General features: G+C 55.5%; 1 protein-coding gene across 1 annotated transcript in view; it reads right to left on the bottom strand.

Moving 5' to 3' along the window:
• RAB7A (RAB7A, member RAS oncogene family) overlaps positions 1–6,553 on the bottom strand; it is a 19,189-nt gene extending 12,636 nt beyond the window's left edge. The window contains exons 1-2 of the mRNA XM_006169816.3: positions 6,437–6,553; positions 4,703–4,829 (exon numbers count right to left, since the gene is read on the bottom strand). Coding sequence (XP_006169878.1) covers positions 4,703–4,829; positions 6,437–6,489 — 180 coding nt within the window. The 5' untranslated portion in view covers positions 6,490–6,553. The remainder of the gene's footprint in view (positions 1–4,702; positions 4,830–6,436) is intronic.
• Between the last annotated feature and the right edge of the window lie 13,888 nt (positions 6,554–20,441).

Genomic DNA, 20,441 nt, shown 5'->3' with positions numbered 1-20,441 from the left:
TGGTGGGGGGGTGCTGTTGGGCCCGGTACCCGGGGGGGGGGGGTGCCGCCTAGCTCTCTCTCTGGCTTATGAAATAAACTTAGGGGACAAAAAGAAGAGGACAGGGCTGAGTCCCGGCTTTGACACATATCTCAAAGATCTAGAAAAATGGCAGAAGAGCCTCTGTCCTGCTGGTCTGGCCTCACTGAGAGCCTTGGCCCACACCAGGCACCAGGACACAGCAGGATGCAAGCCTGGCTGAGTGTGCAGTCCTAACCCCACACAGATGCCTTGGAGGACACTCAGGAGTCAGGAACAGGACCCAGCCGTGGAGGCCTGGCCCAGCTGTAGTAGTGCACACCTGTAGTTCTGGGGAGCCCAAGGCTGAGGCAGGAGGTCCACAGGGGAGGAGTGTGCCCTGCAGCACAGCAGTGAGGAGCTGTGCAGAGGGACGCTAGCTCCTACCTGGCTGACCAGGGTTGGGATCTTGGCCCTCAACTTCCCAGCAGCTGCTGCCCAGGGTCCTGATGAGACAGAGAACTTAGGAGGAGGACTGCAGTGGGGCCAGGATCACCGGGGTTCTACCCCTCACTCTTGTACGCATGTGCACACCCTCTGGCATTAAAAACAAATACTAAAAAGGAAAAAGAGAGTAACAGTTCACAGCCAGAATGTGAAGGCTTTCAAAAAAGTTACCAGGACTGACTGTGTTACCACCAGCTGCCCAGCAGCCCGGGCATGGCCGACTGCCGTGTGAAGAGCCAGGAATGGGGGCACCTCTGGCCCCAGCCACGGGGCAGCTGAGGCAGAAGGACTGTGGCCGAGACATACACACGCGCGCACATACAGGTACACGCACACACACAGGTGCGTGCACACACAGGGGCATGCACACACACATGCACACAAGGGAATCCGAGTCTTCTTTCCCTTCAGTCTCCTCTCCTTTGTGCATGCTCATAATCCCTTCTCCTCCACTCCCCTCTCGGGTTCTGGGGGAGTCCACACACACCCAGTGTGTTCCCAAGCTGCTGGGTCCAGGACTGGAGCCGCGTGGTCAGCTGGGCAGGACCCGGACACCGTATCACCAGCCACCTAGGTGTGCAGAGGTCTATTATCTGACTCTTTCTTTTTCCTTTTAAATTTGCTATAGCTCACGCGTACTTGCTGGAGAGAGAAAAAGTGAGAAAGCACCCTTAGGAAGCGTGGCCACGCCACAAACCCTTCTCCACTCTCCTCTCGGAATACACACACACGCCTGGTGTCTCACGTCACTGGCCTGGGACTGGAGCTGTGCAGACCCAGCTGCCCTCACCACCATGGCTGGCCCCTCTCTTATCCTGGTTTTTAAAATTTTTTTTTAATTTTATTTATTTATTTATTTATTATTATTATTTAATCTGACCAGAGAGATTCAGAGAGAGAGAAGGAGAGTGAGAAAGCAAGTCACCAGGTCCAGGACTTGAACCACAGTCGGCCATGTGGGAGTCCAGCACCTTAACCACCACACCACCTGCTGGCCCCCTTATCCTAACTGTTGAAAGAGAAATCCTTGAAAAATTAAGCTGATACATGGAGAAACAGATTTTTTTAAAAAATGTAATTACTATTTTTATTTGCTATAGCAAATAAGCACTTACCAGAGACAGAGAAAGGAGAGGAGAGAGGAGGGGAAAGAGAGAACAAGCTGCCCCCCACTCCGGTGCACACGTGCTTTCTGGAAAACTAAAAAACTTTACGATAAATTTAAAAAGCCATCAAGAGGAGTAAAATATTCATTGGCTGCTTGAAGAACACATGAAAGGCCAAGAGTTGGTATAGTGGTTACGGTCCTGGACTCCCACGCGGCCAACTGTGCTTTGAGTCCAAGACCTGGTGGCTTGAAACTCACGCCCGGCATGTGTGCGTGAATGCCCAAAATCTCGAGAGGAGAGTGGACTGCAGCATGGCCATCACCATGGGTGTGACTTCTCACTCTCTCTCTGTAGCAAAAATCTGTCTAAAAAAAAATTTAAAAAGAACAGAGGAGAGGGAGCCAGGTGATTAAGGTGCCTGGATTCCACATGGCTAACTATGTGGTTCTGGTCTGGATGTGGTTCTAGTCTTAGACCCAGAGGTTTGAAAAACACTAGGTGCATGCAAGCACATGCCCAAAATTCCAATAGGAGAATGAAGAAGGGATTGTGGTATGGCCAATCCCCTTGGGGGGTATTTTTTCCATATTCTCTCTCTTTCTCTCTCTTTCTCTCTCTCTCTGTCTCTGGTGAGCACATGTGCCTTATAGCAAAAAAAAAAAACTTAAAAAAAAAGAGAGAAATACTTTTGATTTAAGAAACTGAGGAAGACTATGCAGAGATGGACAAGCTGGAGACATTGGAAACGTCATGAGACAGGCACTTCCAGGGTTCCAGACTTGGCAAAAATGAAAACCCAAAACAAGAGCAAAAAAAAAACAAAAACAAAACAGGAAGTCAAATTAAATCTGAATGTTATAAAAATCATGAAAAACAATTTACTATGGGGCCCGGCAGGTGGGTTATGATTGAGGCACTGGACTCCCCACATGGCTGACTGTGTGGTTTGGGTCTTGGACCTGGCAGCTTGAAACTCACACCAGGCTCCTGTGCGTGCATGCCAGAAATCCCAAGAAGAGAACGGAGAAGGGTTTGTTGCACACCCAATCCTCCAGGGCGTAATTTCTGGCTTTCGGTCTCTCTGCATCTCTCTCTGGGAAGCACATGTACCCTACTGCAAACCCTCAACAACAGTTAGTATGTTGTAACCACAAAGGGTGACCTCCTGTATCTGAAATTCAAATGCATTTGGTGTCCTGGACTTCCCAGCAGTCCCACCTACACCACTCACAGGAGTCTGAGAACAGCCCGGTGCGACCACACGCTCACCTGCATCGTCACTAGTCTGTCGTCCACCATCACCTCCTTGGTCAGGAAGTCGGCCCCGATGGTGGCTTTGTACTGGTTGCTGAACTTCTTGTTCACGTACTGGTTCATGAGTGAGGTCTTCCCAACTCTGTGGAAGGAGACACAGGAGCGTGGGTCAGAGGGAGGGCCGAGGCCAACTCTGACACCTGCAGCTTTAAGAGGAGCCTGCTGGCCCACATTCGTGGGTAGCCTAGGCAACAGCGCTAGACCCCGCCTAATGAATTCATTAAAGCAAGCAAGCGGGTGGGAGGGGTCTGTCTTGAAGGAGGACAAGGAACACCTTCAGGACAGGAGACAGTGCCAGCACCGCTGTGCACACCCCAGCTCGCACGAGGACTGTGGGGTGAGCCAGGACACAGGTGCCGCCAAGGCGGGGCCCTGTCCCACTGCTTCCCTCCAGGTGTGGAATGAGGCCACCCTACTTCCCACACCACGGCAGCACTGCCCCACAAGCCGCTTGTACTCAGCTGCTGGCAGTGAGCAGACACCCCCGCCCAGCCAACCTGCGGCCCCAGCCTGAGCCCGGTGCAGAGAAGCACTGACAGGCCACCTGCCCAGAATCCACCTCAAAAAGCGTTCCTGAGGGCGGTCCCAGAAAGAAGCCACGTGTCTTTTCCCTACCAGGGCGGCTATAGACAAGGCCACCCTCGCGCTCGCGTGCACTGCCCTGGGAGGGCCTGAGGCAGCGCGGTCCTCCGCACCCCGGGGCCTGGACTCTCGTGAGGTACGAGGAGACCCGCTGGGAGAGGCGAGCTCACACAGGTTCCTGATCGAGGCTAAGCCACTACCAGAGAAAAGCTGTTAGTTGTTTGTTTCTTTTTTTTTTGTTTTGGTGTTTGCCATAGGGCACCTGTACTCACCAGAGACCGTGAGAGGGCAAATGAGAGATCGCCCCAGAAGCACGACCACGCTCCAATCCCTTCTCTAGTATTTTCTGGGCACACACACACGTGCTGGTGTCACTCTAAGCCACCAGGCCTAGGACTCCAACCGTGGTCAGCCGTGTGGGAGTCCAGGACATTAACCACCATGCCACCTGCTGGCCCTAGCCCCTGGTTTTTAAAGGAAGGGCATGGGGCTCGAGTGAAGAAGCTTACCTGCCTTACTAGGCTGCTATTTAAAAGCTCCCAGATCAGGACCAGCAGGTGGCATAACGGTTATGTCACTGGACTCCCACGTAGTCGACCATGGTTCAAGTCCCCGACCTGGCGACTTAAAACTCATGCCAAGTACGTGTGTGTCCATGTCCAGGATCCCGAGAAAATGAAGAAGGGATTGCAGTGTGGACTCCCAGGGGGTGATTTCTCGCTTTCTCTCTGGTGAGTGCACATGCCCTGTAGCTCCCAGACCATCAACCTTGGCTTTCCTGGGGCCTCACAGGATCATAGAAAGAGGGGCAGCTCTCCTCTCCCAGGCTCTGCCCAACTCAGGGCTGGCCAAGCCCAGGAGGCGCCGTGCAGTGCCCTCACACCCTTGCGGGCTGAGCACCCCGTATATGCAGCAGGGTGACTGTATGTGGCCAGGCTGGGACAAAGGGCTCTGAGAGAGCGACCACTAGCTGGGCTTGAATATCGGCCTGTCTCCAGGAGAAGGGGAGAACTCTCTCTGGGAAGCACATGTACCCTACTGCAAACCCTCAACAACAGTTAGTATGTTGTAACCACAAAGGGTGACCTCCTGTATCTGAAATTCAAATGCATTTGGTGTCCTGGACTTCCCAGCAGTCCCACCTACACCACTCACAGGAGTCTGAGAACAGCCCGGTGCGACCACACGCTCACCTGCATCGTCACTAGTCTGTCGTCCACCATCACCTCCTTGGTCAGGAAGTCGGCCCCGATGGTGGCTTTGTACTGGTTGCTGAACTTCTTGTTCACGTACTGGTTCATGAGTGAGGTCTTCCCAACTCTGTGGAAGGAGACACAGGAGCGTGGGTCAGAGGGAGGGCCGAGGCCAACTCTGACACCTGCAGCTTTAAGAGGAGCCTGCTGGCCCACATTCGTGGGTAGCCTAGGCAACAGCGCTAGACCCCGCCTAATGAATTCATTAAAGCAAGCAAGCGGGTGGGAGGGGTCTGTCTTGAAGGAGGACAAGGAACACCTTCAGGACAGGAGACAGTGCCAGCACCGCTGTGCACACCCCAGCTCGCACGAGGACTGTGGGGTGAGCCAGGACACAGGTGCCGCCAAGGCGGGGCCCTGTCCCACTGCTTCCCTCCAGGTGTGGAAGGAGGCCACCCTACTTCCCACACCACGGCAGCACTGCCCCACAAGCCGCTTGTACTCAGCTGCTGGCAGTGAGCAGACACCCCCGCCCAGCCAACCTGCGGCCCCAGCCTGAGCCCGGTGCAGAGAAGCACTGACAGGCCACCTGCCCAGAATCCACCTCAAAAAGCGTTCCTGAGGGCGGTCCCAGAAAGAAGCCACGTGTCTTTTCCCTACCAGGGCGGCTATAGACAAGGCCACCCTCGCGCTCGCGTGCACTGCCCTGGGAGGGCCTGAGGCAGCGCGGTCCTCCGCACCCCGGGGCCTGGACTCTCGTGAGGTACGAGGAGACCCGCTGGGAGAGGCGAGCTCACACAGGTTCCTGATCGAGGCTAAGCCACTACCAGAGAAAAGCTGTTAGTTGTTTGTTTCTTTTTTTTTTGTTTTGGTGTTTGCCATAGGGCACCTGTACTCACCAGAGACCGTGAGAGGGCAAATGAGAGATCGCCCCAGAAGCACGACCACGCTCCAATCCCTTCTCTAGTATTTTCTGGGCACACACACACGTGCTGGTGTCACTCTAAGCCACCAGGCCTAGGACTCCAACCGTGGTCAGCCGTGTGGGAGTCCAGGACATTAACCACCATGCCACCTGCTGGCCCTAGCCCCTGGTTTTTAAAGGAAGGGCATGGGGCTCGAGTGAAGAAGCTTACCTGCCTTACTAGGCTGCTATTTAAAAGCTCCCAGATCAGGACCAGCAGGTGGCATAACGGTTATGTCACTGGACTCCCACGTAGTCGACCATGGTTCAAGTCCCCGACCTGGCGACTTAAAACTCATGCCAAGTACGTGTGTGTCCATGTCCAGGATCCCGAGAAAATGAAGAAGGGATTGCAGTGTGGACTCCCAGGGGGTGATTTCTCGCTTTCTCTCTGGTGAGTGCACATGCCCTGTAGCTCCCAGACCATCAACCTTGGCTTTCCTGGGGCCTCACAGGATCATAGAAAGAGGGGCAGCTCTCCTCTCCCAGGCTCTGCCCAACTCAGGGCTGGCCAAGCCCAGGAGGCGCCGTGCAGTGCCCTCACACCCTTGCGGGCTGAGCACCCCGTATATGCAGCAGGGTGACTGTATGTGGCCAGGCTGGCACAAAGGGCTCTGAGAGAGCGACCACTAGCTGGGCTTGAATATCGGCCTGTCTCCAGGAGAAGGGGAGAAGGGGTCACTCAAGTGCCTGCCGTGGCCTGTGGCCCGTGGCCAAGCCACAAGGAAGCTGACAGGAGACGCCCGCGTGGCCGCCCTGGGAACACTCACCCGGAGTCCCCCAGGATGATGACCTTGAGCAGCACTTTCTTCCTGGAGGTCATCCTGCAGACTGGAGGGGGAGAGAGAGTTAGTGTGCTGGAGGGGACCAGGGTCACTTAGAACTGCAGACCTAAGAGGCAGCCAGACAGAGGACAGGGAGGCCCCTGCGCTGGGCAGGGCTCTGAGGAGGGCACCTGCCCAGCAGGAAGGAGTGCTGGCCTCCAGCTCAGCCCCCTCGCTGCCCCTGTGCAGCAGTGCTGAGCGGAGCCACCAACGCTGCCCACAGGGCCCTCAACGGAGCTAGCCAAAGGCTCCTTCTTCCAGAACACCTTCTGCAGCCCTCCCACCTGCCGGACCAGGATGCACTGCGGGCCCCTCTCCTGTGTAAGTGGCACATCCGAAATGGCAAGGCGGCTTCCAGAGAGCGAGGGGCACCCCAGGCCAGGCCTGCACATGCAGCCGAGCTCAGGTTCCGGTCTCACCTGGCTATGCCACTGTGCTAGCTGCGAGACCATCTCTGATGGACAAGGCTACAGAAATCATTCTTACTCATAGGGTGAAAGGGCAAGTGTGAAGTCACCCCCCCAGGGGTGGCCACACTGCAACCCCCTCACCTCCATTCTCCTCCTCCCAGGATTTTAGGCCACCGTCCTGGGAGCACCTGCCACCCTAACCCTGACCCCACCTGTCTTTCTGGCTAGCACACATGCCTTCTGGCAATCAAAAGGAAAAGAGGGGTCAGCAGGTGGCATGGTGGTTAGGGTGCTAGATTCCCACATGGCTGAGTCCTGGACCTGGCAACCTGAAAATCACACCAGGTGCATGCGCACATGCCCAAAACCCCAAGGGGGGACTGTGGCATGGCCATCCCCCAGGGGGTGAGTTTTCCCTTTCCTTGAAAATCACACCGGGTACATGTGTGCACATGCCCAATATCCCAAGGAGGGGGGGACTGTGGCATGGCCATCCCCCAGGGGGTGAGTTTTCGCGTTCCCTCTCAGTAACTGTCTCTCTCCTCTCTAGCAAGTGCACATGCCCTCTGGCAAAAACTTGAAAAGAAAGAGAAGAGATGGCGGTGGCACAGCGGTTAAGATGGCTGCACCCACATGGACGTACAGTTCAAGTTCTGGACCCAGCAGCCTTTTTGCGGAAGTTTTGTTTTTTAAAGGAACGGGTGAAGATTCCATCCCTTCTCTAGTATTTTCTGGGCACACACACACGTGCTGGTGTCACTCTAAGCCACCAGGCCTAGGACTCCAACCGTGGTCAGCCGTGTGGGAGTCCAGGACATTAACCACCATGCCACCTGCTGGCCCTAGCCCCTGGTTTTTAAAGGAAGGGCATGGGGCTCGAGTGAAGAAGCTTACCTGCCTTACTAGGCTGCTATTTAAAAGCTCCCAGATCAGGACCAGCAGGTGGCATAACGGTTATGTCACTGGACTCCCACGTAGTCGACCATGGTTCAAGTCCCCGACCTGGCGACTTAAAACTCATGCCAAGTACGTGTGTGTCCATGTCCAGGATCCCGAGAAAATGAAGAAGGGATTGCAGTGTGGACTCCCAGGGGGTGATTTCTCGCTTTCTCTCTGGTGAGTGCACATGCCCTGTAGCTCCCAGACCATCAACCTTGGCTTTCCTGGGGCCTCACAGGATCATAGAAAGAGGGGCAGCTCTCCTCTCCCAGGCTCTGCCCAACTCAGGGCTGGCCAAGCCCAGGAGGCGCCGTGCAGTGCCCTCACACCCTTGCGGGCTGAGCACCCCGTATATGCAGCAGGGTGACTGTATGTGGCCAGGCTGGCACAAAGGGCTCTGAGAGAGCGACCACTAGCTGGGCTTGAATATCGGCCTGTCTCCAGGAGAAGGGGAGAAGGGGTCACTCAAGTGCCTGCCGTGGCCTGTGGCCCGTGGCCAAGCCACAAGGAAGCTGACAGGAGACGCCCGCGTGGCCGCCCTGGGAACACTCACCCGGAGTCCCCCAGGATGATGACCTTGAGCAGCACTTTCTTCCTGGAGGTCATCCTGCAGACTGGAGGGGGAGAGAGAGTTAGTGTGCTGGAGGGGACCAGGGTCACTTAGAACTGCAGACCTAAGAGGCAGCCAGACAGAGGACAGGGAGGCCCCTGCGCTGGGCAGGGCTCTGAGGAGGGCACCTGCCCAGCAGGAAGGAGTGCTGGCCTCCAGCTCAGCCCCCTCGCTGCCCCTGTGCAGCAGTGCTGAGCGGAGCCACCAACGCTGCCCACAGGGCCCTCAACGGAGCTAGCCAAAGGCTCCTTCTTCCAGAACACCTTCTGCAGCCCTCCCACCTGCCGGACCAGGATGCACTGCGGGCCCCTCTCCTGTGTAAGTGGCACATCCGAAATGGCAAGGCGGCTTCCAGAGAGCGAGGGGCACCCCAGGCCAGGCCTGCACATGCAGCCGAGCTCAGGTTCCGGTCTCACCTGGCTATGCCACTGTGCTAGCTGCGAGACCATCTCTGATGGACAAGCTACAAAAATCTTCTTCATTTTTTTTTTTTTTTTTTTTGCCATAGGGTGAAAGGGCAAGTGTGAAGTCACCCCCCCAGGGGTGGCCACACTGCAACCCCCTCACCTCCATTCTCCTCCTCCCAGGATTTTAGGCCACCGTCCTGGGAGCACCTGCCACCCTAACCCTGACCCCACCTGTCTTTCTGGCTAGCACACATGCCTTCTGGCAATCAAAAGGAAAAGAGGGGTCAGCAGGTGGCATGGTGGTTAGGGTGCTAGATTCCCACATGGCTGAGTCCTGGACCTGGCAACCTGAAAATCACACCAGGTGCATGCGCACATGCCCAAAACCCCAAGGGGGGACTGTGGCATGGCCATCCCCCAGGGGGTGAGTTTTCCCTTTCCTTGAAAATCACACCGGGTACATGTGTGCACATGCCCAATATCCCAAGGAGGGGGGGACTGTGGCATGGCCATCCCCCAGGGGGTGAGTTTTCGCGTTCCCTCTCAGTAACTGTCTCTCTCCTCTCTAGCAAGTGCACATGCCCTCTGGCAAAAACTTGAAAAGAAAGAGAAGAGATGGCGGTGGCACAGCGGTTAAGATGGCTGCACCCACATGGACGTACAGTTCAAGTTCTGGACCCAGCAGCCTTTTTGCGGAAGTTTTGTTTTTTAAAGGAACGGGTGAAGATTCCATTCAGTGACCCCTCACGGGGGTCAGGCAGGTATCAGTACGGTGCACACCGTGGGGGTGGGGGTGGGGAGCACTGCCCCGGGACGCCCTCGTCATAGGCGCTGGGGCGGAAAGAAAGAGTACCTGTCACAGCACGGTGCTGATGGCAAGGAACGTGCCAAGCCAGCACTGCCAACAGGGAAAGACGCCGCGGAGTGCCTGGAAATACCTCTGTCACAGCTCGAAGGCTCAAGTACTCAAGCCTGCAGACCCACCTTCACAAGGAACTCTGCGGACAGAGCAGTCCGGCAAATGCCAAAAAGATGGCAGGCCACAGCCGGACAGAGCCACAAGCACCATCTCCGGGCTCGGGTCCCCAGGGAGACCTGGGGCTTCAGTCCGGGGGCACACGTGTGGCCCTGGCTGGCCAGGGCCTGAGTGGGGATGTGGTGCGACAAGACTTCTACGAAATAAAGAAATCAACTTTAAAAAAAAGAAAAAAAGAAAAATCAGGGACCAGCAGATGGAGTAACAGCTGCGTCACTGGACTCCCACATAGCTGACCGCAGTTTGAGTCCCGGACCCAGCGGCTCAGAAGTCATGCGGGGCGTATGTGCATACGTGGCCATCCTGTGTGGCCATCCTGGGGGGTGATTTCTTACTGTCTGTCTGTCTCTGTCTTTTCGGAGAGTGCACACGCTCTATGGCAAAAATCTCTTAAAAAAAAAAAATCAAAAACAAACACAATGCAGCCAGCCAAACCCCTGGAAGTGGAAGGCTCTGTTGGGGTGGCCGGCTTGATCTTTTCAAGTTAAAGGTAATGACATAAAAAGGGGCCGGTGGACCTGTGGTAAAAACTGACAGCAAGCAGGAGTCCCAGCGCGACAGCGACAGCGCAGCTCCGGAGCAGACGTGCCTTTCCCAGCAGGGACCTGGCGCGGAGCTGGGCCTCAGGTCCTGTGAGCCGGAGAGCGCCCGCTGCACACCAGGCCTGTCTGCAAGCTGAGGGTCTCAGGGCAGACCATCCCCCAGGCCTGTACTGGACCTGCACAGCACAAAGGCCACAGGGCAGGGACCAAACCCCTGCCCCAGCTCAGCCTCACCGGAGGCTGAGCAAGGCTCCGTGCCAAGGCTTCTTCCCAAGAGTGGCATGTGGGGGACTTTAGCTGTCTTAAAAAATATCTATTACTTGTCCTAATTGCAGTTTTACAATAATGGGTATGTATTACCTTGTAATCGAAAGAAATTTAACCCAAAATAAGGGCCTGGTGTTGATCAAGAATCTCCCCTACCCTGCAGTGAGGAATTAACAAAAAGCTTCCCCAAAAGAGGTCGCCCAATATGCTAAATCCTCAATCCCCTTCCAGACAAAGAACAAAGGCTGGAGTTCTTAAACGTGGAGGAGCCACAGGGTCAGGATCAGTGGGTGACTTGCTCTCCACCTACAGCCTCAGGAGCTAGAACGAGGTGACAGTGGGCCCCTCACTTCATGGCTCTGAAAACATTCCCACATGGGCCTGGATTTCTTCCCCACCTCAGGGCAGCAGGGAGGACTCCCCAGCAAACTTGTGAAGCAGCTGTGAGGCAAGAATGCCACCGGCCTCAGCCTCCCTGAGGTCATGATGGGACACCGGCCCTCACCTAGAGGGTCCGACCACACTGGCGCTGGTGCCACGTGCCTGTAATGTGGCGAGGCGTGGCGTGGCCTCGAGGCTGAGCGCCTGTGCTTCTTTCTCACTGGCCAACCCTACCCACCTTGGGGCTGGCACTCTGAGCAGCTCAGACGTGGTGTTCAGCACACTGCCCACAGAACAAGACTTCCCTACAACTACTCCACCACCTGAACGGCCGCAGAGCCACGCTGCGTGGCCGGGGCAGGGCAGCGGGTGGTCCAGTCCAGCTTCCTTCTGGAGAAGAACGCCAACGCAAGACGGCACCCTTGGCTGAGGACGCCCTGCCGTGTGCCGAGGTAGCATGGAGTTCTGGCCCACAGCCGAACCAAATCCCCAGGAGCAGGAGGACCAGAAAGCCCCAGGGGTTGGATAAGAGGCCATGGCCGGCCCCTCTGCAGCCTGCCGGGGACCACCACTCCTGCCCAGCCCCTCCCCACAGCACTAGAGCTCTGGTGCTGACCCAGAGGGATGGTCCCTCCTCAGTCTCTCCTGGCAGCAAGGGCCAGGCCTGGCAAGGGCCACTGGGGAGCTGGTCGACTTTATCCCCAGAAAATCCTGCATCCCGCGGGCCAGGAGAACCTTGTGGAACGAGAAGCCAGTCGACGGAAAAACTCACTTCCTGTTTCCAGTAACGTTTTTAATTGGCCAGTCGTAACTGTGCACACAATCACAAGCTCATCACCCTGTTGGGGACAATTAAACCAAGCCCATCATGGCTTCAGAAAGACACCGCACGGCGTCTTCACGCGGGGTCGCACGCACGCGGCCCTACAAGAGGAGGGCCGAGAATGACGGTTACCAGGGCTGGGTGGGGAAAGGGAGGAGGGCAGGGGGGTCTGCAGTCAAGGCTGCAGTCGCAGACGGACAGGTGGGAGCGAGTCCGACTGCACCGCAGGGCTGCCCTCAACGCCAGCTCCTCTGGGGCTGTCAGAAAAGTCATGATGTGTTTTTCCTGTCCTTTTTTGAGAGATTTTTTTGCCTTAGGGCAAGTGTGCTCCTCAGACAGAAACAGAAAGTGAGAGAAAGTAAGAAATCACTGCCCTGGGGGGATGGCCACACTGCAATCCTTTCTCCTCCAGGGACCTTGGGCACACAGTCACCCGGGGTGGTTTTTAAGCTACTGGGTCCAGGCCTTGAACCGCGGTCACCCACGTGGGAGTCCAGCGACATAACTGCTATGCCATCTGCTGGCCCTATGTGCTATTCCATGCAAAAATGCATCAGGACTTTTCCAACAACCCAATATATAGTACTTCAAAATAACGGAGAGTCCGTTTCAAATGTCCCCCTGCAGTTTAAAGGCAAGACCCAATCCCCTGACCCTGCCAGCAGGCATTTGAAACTGCACAGGCGTGGAACCCAGGGGCTGTGTGTCCAGCCCAAGGTCTTCAGGAGCAGACGGGGGAGGTGAGCTGCAGGTCCTGTGGGCTCCTGAGCACCCTGTCCACAGCAAGGGAGATCAGAGGACAGGAGCCCTCTGTTCCCTCCTGGGGAAAGGGCAGGGGTGGGCTGTGTTCCTGGGGCACCTCACCCTGCCCTCCCCTGCTCTGCTCTGCATAAATATGAAAACCGCAGACACTGCTGTCCTGCACCCTCTGTGGGAGAAGAGGGGCTGTGTCCCCCACTTCAGCAGCAAGCAGCACAGGGGCGTCAGGGTGAGCCAGAGTAGCGAACTGAAAGGCTGACTTCAGGGAGTTGTATACAACATGCTGGTTAGCGACTCAGAGGACCACCGGGAGTGTCCAGTCCTGCTGAGAGGGCACCCCAGGGGACGACCGTTGACCCGACTTGGCTGGGAGCCAGGAGTGGCAGCTGGGGGAGTGGCGTGGGCGTGGCCCCCAGCGGCTCAGGGGCCTCGGGCCTGTGCTGTGCAGTCTGCAGACCGTTCACTGTAGGCGCTGGGCTCCCCACAGTTCGCCCCAACCCCAGACTGCATGGAGCAGGCCTAGGAAGGGCCCTTCAGCCAGCTGGACTCTGCAGGGCTGCTCCACAGCCAGCCCCAGGCCTGGGACCAGAGACAGCAGCCCTGAGGGAGGGACAACGGGGGCAGGAAAGGCAGCTGTGGTTTCAGAAACCCAGCAGGGAGTGCCCCCTGGATCCCCGGTGTGCACGGGCCTAACCAGCAGTGCTGGGGGTTGGTGAAGTCAGAGCAGAGAAGGTTCCTGTCACTCCGTGGGCAGGGCCAAGGGAAGCACGGAGGGCTGGGACCAGAGTCTGGCTGTCTGGCTGTCCCCTCTGCTCCCGACGTTTTCTATCTCCTACGCAGCCCAGTGTGGTCACCGGCGTCACTGGCCTAGTCCACGCCCAGCTCACATCCCTCACGGGCAGGCCCAGGTCCTCAGTGGGCTCTCTCCTCTGTGATCTGCTCCTGGAGACGGTTCGCCAGCTCGTGCCAGCTCACACTCGACTGCACATGGACTCGCCCAGCTCGTGCCAGGGCCGGTCACAGCCGAGGCCAAGCCACACTGCCCGGCCGAGACGGAACAGCAGGTCCCAGGGAGGACAGGACGGGGACCCAAGTGCCCACAGACAGGGCCGCGTGGACGCACTCAGCACAGCACAAACCCACGTGTGGGGTGACCACAGGGACGGGGGAGGCCTGGGGTGGGGTGGGGAGTGAGGCTGGGAGCCGGGTTGGACCAGCCCCATCTTGTTCCTAAGCCAATGGAACTGGTGCATTTGGCTCTGGGTCTCACCACTCAGCCTGACAGGTCTCGCTGGAGACAGCTGCTCTGCTCTGCGACCTCAGGCTTCACCTGGGCAGCAGACTCCAGCTCCCTAGTTAGTCCCGACAGAAGAGTTTAGTCGACCATGTTTTAACGCACCATACCGACTCCTTCTTTCCCTCCTCTCCTGTTTCGTAGTTACTTCTTACTGGTTACCCTGGGAATTAAGCTTTTAAAAGCTTAATTTGGGAACCAGCAGGTAACATAATGGTTACATCACTGGACTCCCACACAGACAACTGGAGTTCGAATACCAGACCTGCTGGCTTAAAACTCATGTGCTGGGAGCACGCATGCGTGCATGCGTGTGTGTGTGTGTATGCATGCCCAAGATCCCAAGAAGAGAATGGAAGAGAAGAGATTAGGGAGTGGCCATCCCCCTACCCCCTGATTTCTCTCTTTTTGTCTCTCTCTCTGCCCAAGACACACAGCAAAAATCTCTCTCTCAAAAAAAAAAAAAAAAAAAAAAAAAAACAACAACAACAAAAAAACACCTAATTTGAATAACACCAATTTAACTTCAATGCATACAAACACTGCTCCACGCAACTCCGCTCACCCCCTTCCCTGCTACAAGGTTACTGTCACAGGTACAGACTTACAACTCTTTCAAACAGTTTCTTTTTTATAATTGCCAAAGGGCACACACCCTTGTCCCCCAGAGAGGGAGAAAGCACCTCCCCATGGGGTATAGTCATAAGACCAACCGTCTTCTCCGTCCCCGGGCCATCAGGTTTCCGGGTGTGCAGGCACAAGCACCCAGGGTGTTTTCAAGCTGCCAGGGTCAGGATTCAAACTGCGGTGAGCCACCTGGGGTCGGGCTCCCGTCACCACTGCACTGAGAGGACAGCCCTGTTTCCAATGTTAGCCTTCTCAAGCACGCAGAGGAGGACAAGCAGAGACAGTAACGTGGCTGTCTTACCCCACAGCCCCTTCCCACTGCTCTTTTCTCTCCCAGACGTTCTTGCTATAGAGCGCATGCACTCGCCAGAGAGACAGAAGAAGCGAAACCACCCGGGGGCGGCCACGTGGGGGTCCGGCCACGCAGACATTACGCCGCCTGCGGGCCTGGACCGGTCCTGTCTCTTCTACGGCTTGTTTTCATTTCAGCCTGAAGAACGTTTCTGTTTGCTTATTTAGACATGTCACAGGCCAGGGCCAGCAGGTGGTGTGGCGGTTAAGGGCACTGGACTCCCACATGGCCGACTGTGGTTCAAGTCCTGCACCTGGCAGCCTGCTTGCTTTCTCGTTCTCTCCCTCTCTCTCATTCGGGCCTTCTCTGAGCAGACTGAAATAGATGAGGTAATCGAACTGAAGTGGGCAAATTTAAATAAAAGAATTTTAAATAATTATTTATTTAATTCCATTTGTTATTATTATTGTTATTATTATTATTTTGGAGGGTTTTTTGCTACAGGGCACATGCGCTCACCAGACAGAGAGAGACATAGAGACAGAAAGCAAGAAATCACCCCCAGGGGGGATGGCCACACCGCAATCCCTTCTCCGTTCTCCTCTCGGGATCTTGGGCACGCACGCACACGCACCCAGCGTGAGTTTTAAGCCACGGGTCAAGGACTCGAACCATAGTCGACCACATGGGAGTCCAGCGACATAGCCGTCACGCCAACTGCTCGTTCCATGTTATTATTATTTTTTAATTTGAAGAGAGAGAGACAGAGAGACAGAGAGAGAGAGATAAAGAAAGGGGGAAAGCAAACCGCCAGGCCCAGGACTCGAACTGTGGTTGGCCATGTGAGAATTCAGCACCTTTAAACACCTCGCCACCTGTCAGTCCCTAAATAAAATAATTCTTAAAAAAGAACCGTCATGGGCTCATAGTGGCATGGTGATTGTGCAGCTGTATCCCACGTGGCTGACTCTCTGGTTCAAGTCCTGGAGCCAGTGGCTTGAAAAACACGCCAGGTGCAGGTGCGTGTGTGCCCAAAATCCCAAGGGGAGACTGAAGAGAAGCGAATGCAACATGGCTATCCCTGTTGAGGGGTGATTTCTCACTTCTCTCAATCCCGTCTCTCTCTGGTGAGCGGAAGTGCCCTAGAGCAAAAACAATTTAAAAAAAAAAAAAAAAAAAGGCAGACTCAAAACATCAAATAAATCTTGAATTTAAGCACTGCTCAAAGTACCCGAAGGGTAACATAGAGAGCCATCAGACGCCATGACGCGTTTTTGCAGAGAACACAGAGAGAACACATCAGGACTTTTGTGCCGACCCAACAGGATCAACAGGCGACAAGGAGTAGGCCCTGTGCCCCAGCAGCCCAGGCTACACGGCCCGCTGCGGCTCAGGTCCAGCCCTGGCAGCTTGAAGAACTAGCCAGGCACACGCGTGTGCACGCCTGACTGCTGACGGGCTGCCGCAGTGGAGAAGGGCCTGCAGTGCGGCCATGCCCTGTGAGGGTGCTGCCTCCATGTCGCCCACCCCATCGCTCTGGCAAGTGCACACTCCCTGTGCAAAAACATCTCGCACCGAGATAAACTCACACTTCCTTTCCGCCTCTGCACACAGTCCGAGGTACCCCTGTATGAGAAAAGACAGGCGGGACCAGCAGATGGCCTCTTGGCTACATCGCTGACCGGGTCCTGGACCGCCGGCTTGACACTCGGGTTGGGCGCGTGTGCCCAAGATCCCGAGAGAACCCTCCCCAGGCGGTGATCTCTGTCTCTCAGGCAAGCACACGGACCTCCTCCTCCTGAAAGGCGTCCTTATTTGCTGGGCTTCCAGCGCTCAGGAACGGAGGTCCTAACAGTCACTTGGCGATCCCCACCAAGGACAGCAGCAGCAGGGACTGTCGGAGGCGCCGTGCTCTCTGGTGAGCAGGACCGAGTTAGGGACGTTCCTAGTGTCGCCAAGGACAGACGCGAGCCTGGCACCACCGCCCTCGGCTGCCCCCCTCACCTGTGCAGGGCCTGGCCGGTGAGGCTTCCCTGGTCAAGAGCCACAGCCACCAGCATGAATGAGGGTGCACACCCACTCCTACCTGCAGCGCCTCAGCTGAGGGCTGTCGGGACACCTCCTGGACAGACACGTGTGGGCAGATGACGGCAAGTGTGTAAATGAGCACCACACACCACCGTGCTTTCAGCCCCATCACACTTCCTGCCGGGCTTTCAAACCCTAACACACGTGGAAACCGCAAAGCCCACGTGAAGCGACTGTGCAGCACTGCACACAATGCGTGCTGGCTTTCGGCTCCGCATCTGACCGCATGGTCCCAGGATGCGTGCTTCCTAGACTGGCCACGGCCGGGCTGCACCACGGTAGCCTGTTCCCAGGGTCATGGTTCCACATCTTCTCCCCACCCTGTGCATTTTCGAGTTCTCATTCTATGGCCCAGTCTCATAGCTCAGGGCCTCAGGAACAGAGCCCCGTGGCCAGCCGTGGTTCAAGTCCGGCCCTCGTGGCCTGGGAAGCCTACTGGTGTGTGCACACGTGCCACAGGCCTTCACAGCACGAGAGCAGAGAGGGCTGCAGGCAGCTACAGTCTCAGCACGCCTTCCGGCAGCACGGGAAGGGTCGGGATGGGTATTCCAGTGAGCAACTTACACGTGTTACTAGTCAACGTTCTAAGGTGCGCGTGAAATGTTTAACTCAGGGCTGGCAGGTGGCGTGGTGGTTACGGATGTTGGACTCCCACATGGTTGACCACAGTTTGAGTCCAGGGCCTGATAGCTTGCTTTCTCACTTTCTCTCTCTCTCTCTCTGGTCAAATTAAAATAAAAATAAAGTTAAATAAAATAATTCTTAGTTGTTTTAAAAATAATTGCTTAATTTATTTATTCATTCATTTATTTTTAATTTGACCAGAGAGAGAGAGAGAGAACAAACCACCAGGTCCGGGACTCGAACCGTGGTTGGCCTTGTGGGAGTGTCTGCCAAGTCACCTGCTGTTCCCAATTCTTAAATTTTTTAAACTATGTACTTATCACTTTTTAATTTGCTATAGGGCACATGTGCTCACCAGAGACAGACAGGGGTTGGGGGGTAAGGAAGGAGGGAGGAGGGAGGGAAAGCGAGAAAGCAAGCCACCAGATGGACAGGGCTTAGACAGCTGGTCACAGGGAGTCCAGCACCTTAGCCACCATGCCACTTGCTGGCCCATGTACTTAAAAAATTTAAAGTAGGGTTCAGGGCCAGCCCTAGATCCCACATAGCCAACTCCATGGTTCAAGTCCCAGATCTGGTGGCTTGAGAAATGTGCTGGGCACACACAGCCCATGGGGCGCCTTTGCACTCTCCTCCTCTCTCTCTCCCTCTCCAGCAAGCCCACACACCCTCTAGCAAATTAAAATAAATATTAAGTATGGGGCAAGGCAAGTTATACTCCCATTTGTTTATTATCCCAAAAAAAGGTAATTTCTGTAGGTCAATAACAGCAAAGGTAGACTTTAACATGGACAATGGTGTGTGGGCAAGAGCGCAGGCCCTGTCCAAGCCGGCCCCACTCCCTCCCTCCCTCCAGCACTCCTTTTTTTTTTTTAACTTCTTAAAAAATTTATTTCCATCTGCTACTATTATTTTTTTGATTTCACCCAATAGAAACAGAGACAGAGAGAAAGGGAAAGTGAGAAAGCAAGCCAACAGGTACGGGACTTGAACCGCAGGTGGCCATGTGGAAATCTAGCACCTTTAACCACCACATTACCAGCTGGCCCCCAGCCCACCGGCATCCTGAGCACACGCATGACTGCCCGGCAGGTCTTCCTGCCGACCAAACCGAGAACTTGAACTGTGGCTGGCACAGGGCACTCCGCTTTGTGGTCCCCAAGGCCAGGCCTCTCAATCTTGCACCCGGAGATGCCTCTGCCAGGTCCCTGCGGTGGGACAGCACAGCCCAGCAGGAGACCTCCCACTGACAGGCCCGCCCCCTGCTGGGGCTGAGGGCCACTGCACCCCCACCCCAGCACCAGGGCAGAGCAGCCTCCCTCTGAGCTTCTCACAGGCCCTGCAGCAGTCTGGCCCCTGAATGGGTGACGTCATTCATGACCCGAATCCCCGCTCTGCCCAAAGAGGGCGTGCGCTGCCGGCTGGCCAAACACGCCCTTCCCTGTCACACAAACACAAGGGAGTTCTTTGAAGAATTTATTTTATTTAACTTCATTTATTTTATTTATTTATTTATTTATTTTGGAGAGGTTGCTATAGGGCGCGTGCGCTCGCCAGAAAGACAGAGAGAGACAGAAAACAAGAAATCACCCCCCAGGAGGGATGGCCACGCCGCAATCCCTTCTCCTCCATTCTCCTCTCGGGATCTTGGGCACGCACGCATATGTGCCTGGCGTGAGTTTAAGCCACCGGGTCCAGGACTCGAACCACAGTCAACTACATGGGAGTCCAGCGATATAGCCATTACGTCAACTGCTGGTCCCAACCTCATTTATTTTGACTAGAGAGGGACAGAGCGAGAGAAAGGAAAAGGCGAGCCCCAGGTCCAGGACTTGAACCACGGTCGGCCCTGTGGGAGTCCAGCACCTTCACCACCACACCACCTGCCAGTCCCACAAGGGCCATTCTAATACTGATGGGCTGCCCCACTTGGCTATCACAGAGACAGCCCTCCTCCCTGCCCCAGCAGGTCCCGTACGGGCTCGGGATGGCCATCTGGCAGGAGCCAATGGGAAGACAGGCAGAGGGCCGGCTGCACCTTCACAGCTTGGAGATGGAAAAGGCAGACCTGGCTGACAGAGGTACTTGTCCCGGTCTAAAGGCAGCCACCTTCCTAATTTGGATTGCTAACATGCCTTCAAAAGCCTTGAAAACAAAAAGATTGGCCCAATGATCTGGTCCTCATCTGTGAAAATGAACACCCTTTTTATCTGTTAAAATTATTTAAGCAATTCTGTTTTCTTTTTAAATTTGCTACACAATGCAGTGCTTGCCAAAGAGATGGGGAGATGAAGACAGGAAGCACTCCCCGATGGGCTGCAGCCATACCCCTCTCCTTGCTCCTCCGTCTCTCTCTTGGGACTCTGGGCACACATGCACACGTGTCCAGCATGTTCTCAAGCGTCTGGGTCTGGGACTCGAACCATACAGTCGGGCACAGAAGAACTAGCTGCCTTAACCAATAAGCCACTGGCTGGCCCAGAAGTCTTGAATGTATGCAAAGCTTGGGCATTCCTATGGAATCTTCACTAATCAGTCTATCAAAGTGAGGCGAGAGTTCGCAGTAAAAATCCATCTAGAGTGTAGTATGTGACATGGCTACATACACCTGTTCAAAGAAAGGACAGACCAGAGAAAGCCAAGCAGGAAATGCTGCCCGGACACCACCTGTGACCAGCTTTCCGAGGTGTTCTCAAGCCCCCACAGGCACAGCAGGGACTCAGATCAAAGGGTGTGAGGGGTGCCACCTGGCCACAGCCAGGGCTCTGTGGGGTCAGGACCAAGTGCGGTCGCAGACAAACCAGGAAGGCTTGCTCAGCTTCTTCACTCCTGCTAGGGCGACTCGGACATTT

The sequence above is a fragment of the Tupaia chinensis genome, unplaced genomic scaffold (genome assembly GCF_000334495.1).
Source record: "Tupaia chinensis unplaced genomic scaffold, TupChi_1.0 Scaffold147500_2, whole genome shotgun sequence".
NCBI lineage: Eukaryota > Metazoa > Chordata > Mammalia > Scandentia > Tupaiidae > Tupaia > Tupaia belangeri.
The sequence above is the reverse complement of the archived record's forward strand: the minus strand, read 5'-3'. Positions and strand labels throughout refer to the sequence as shown.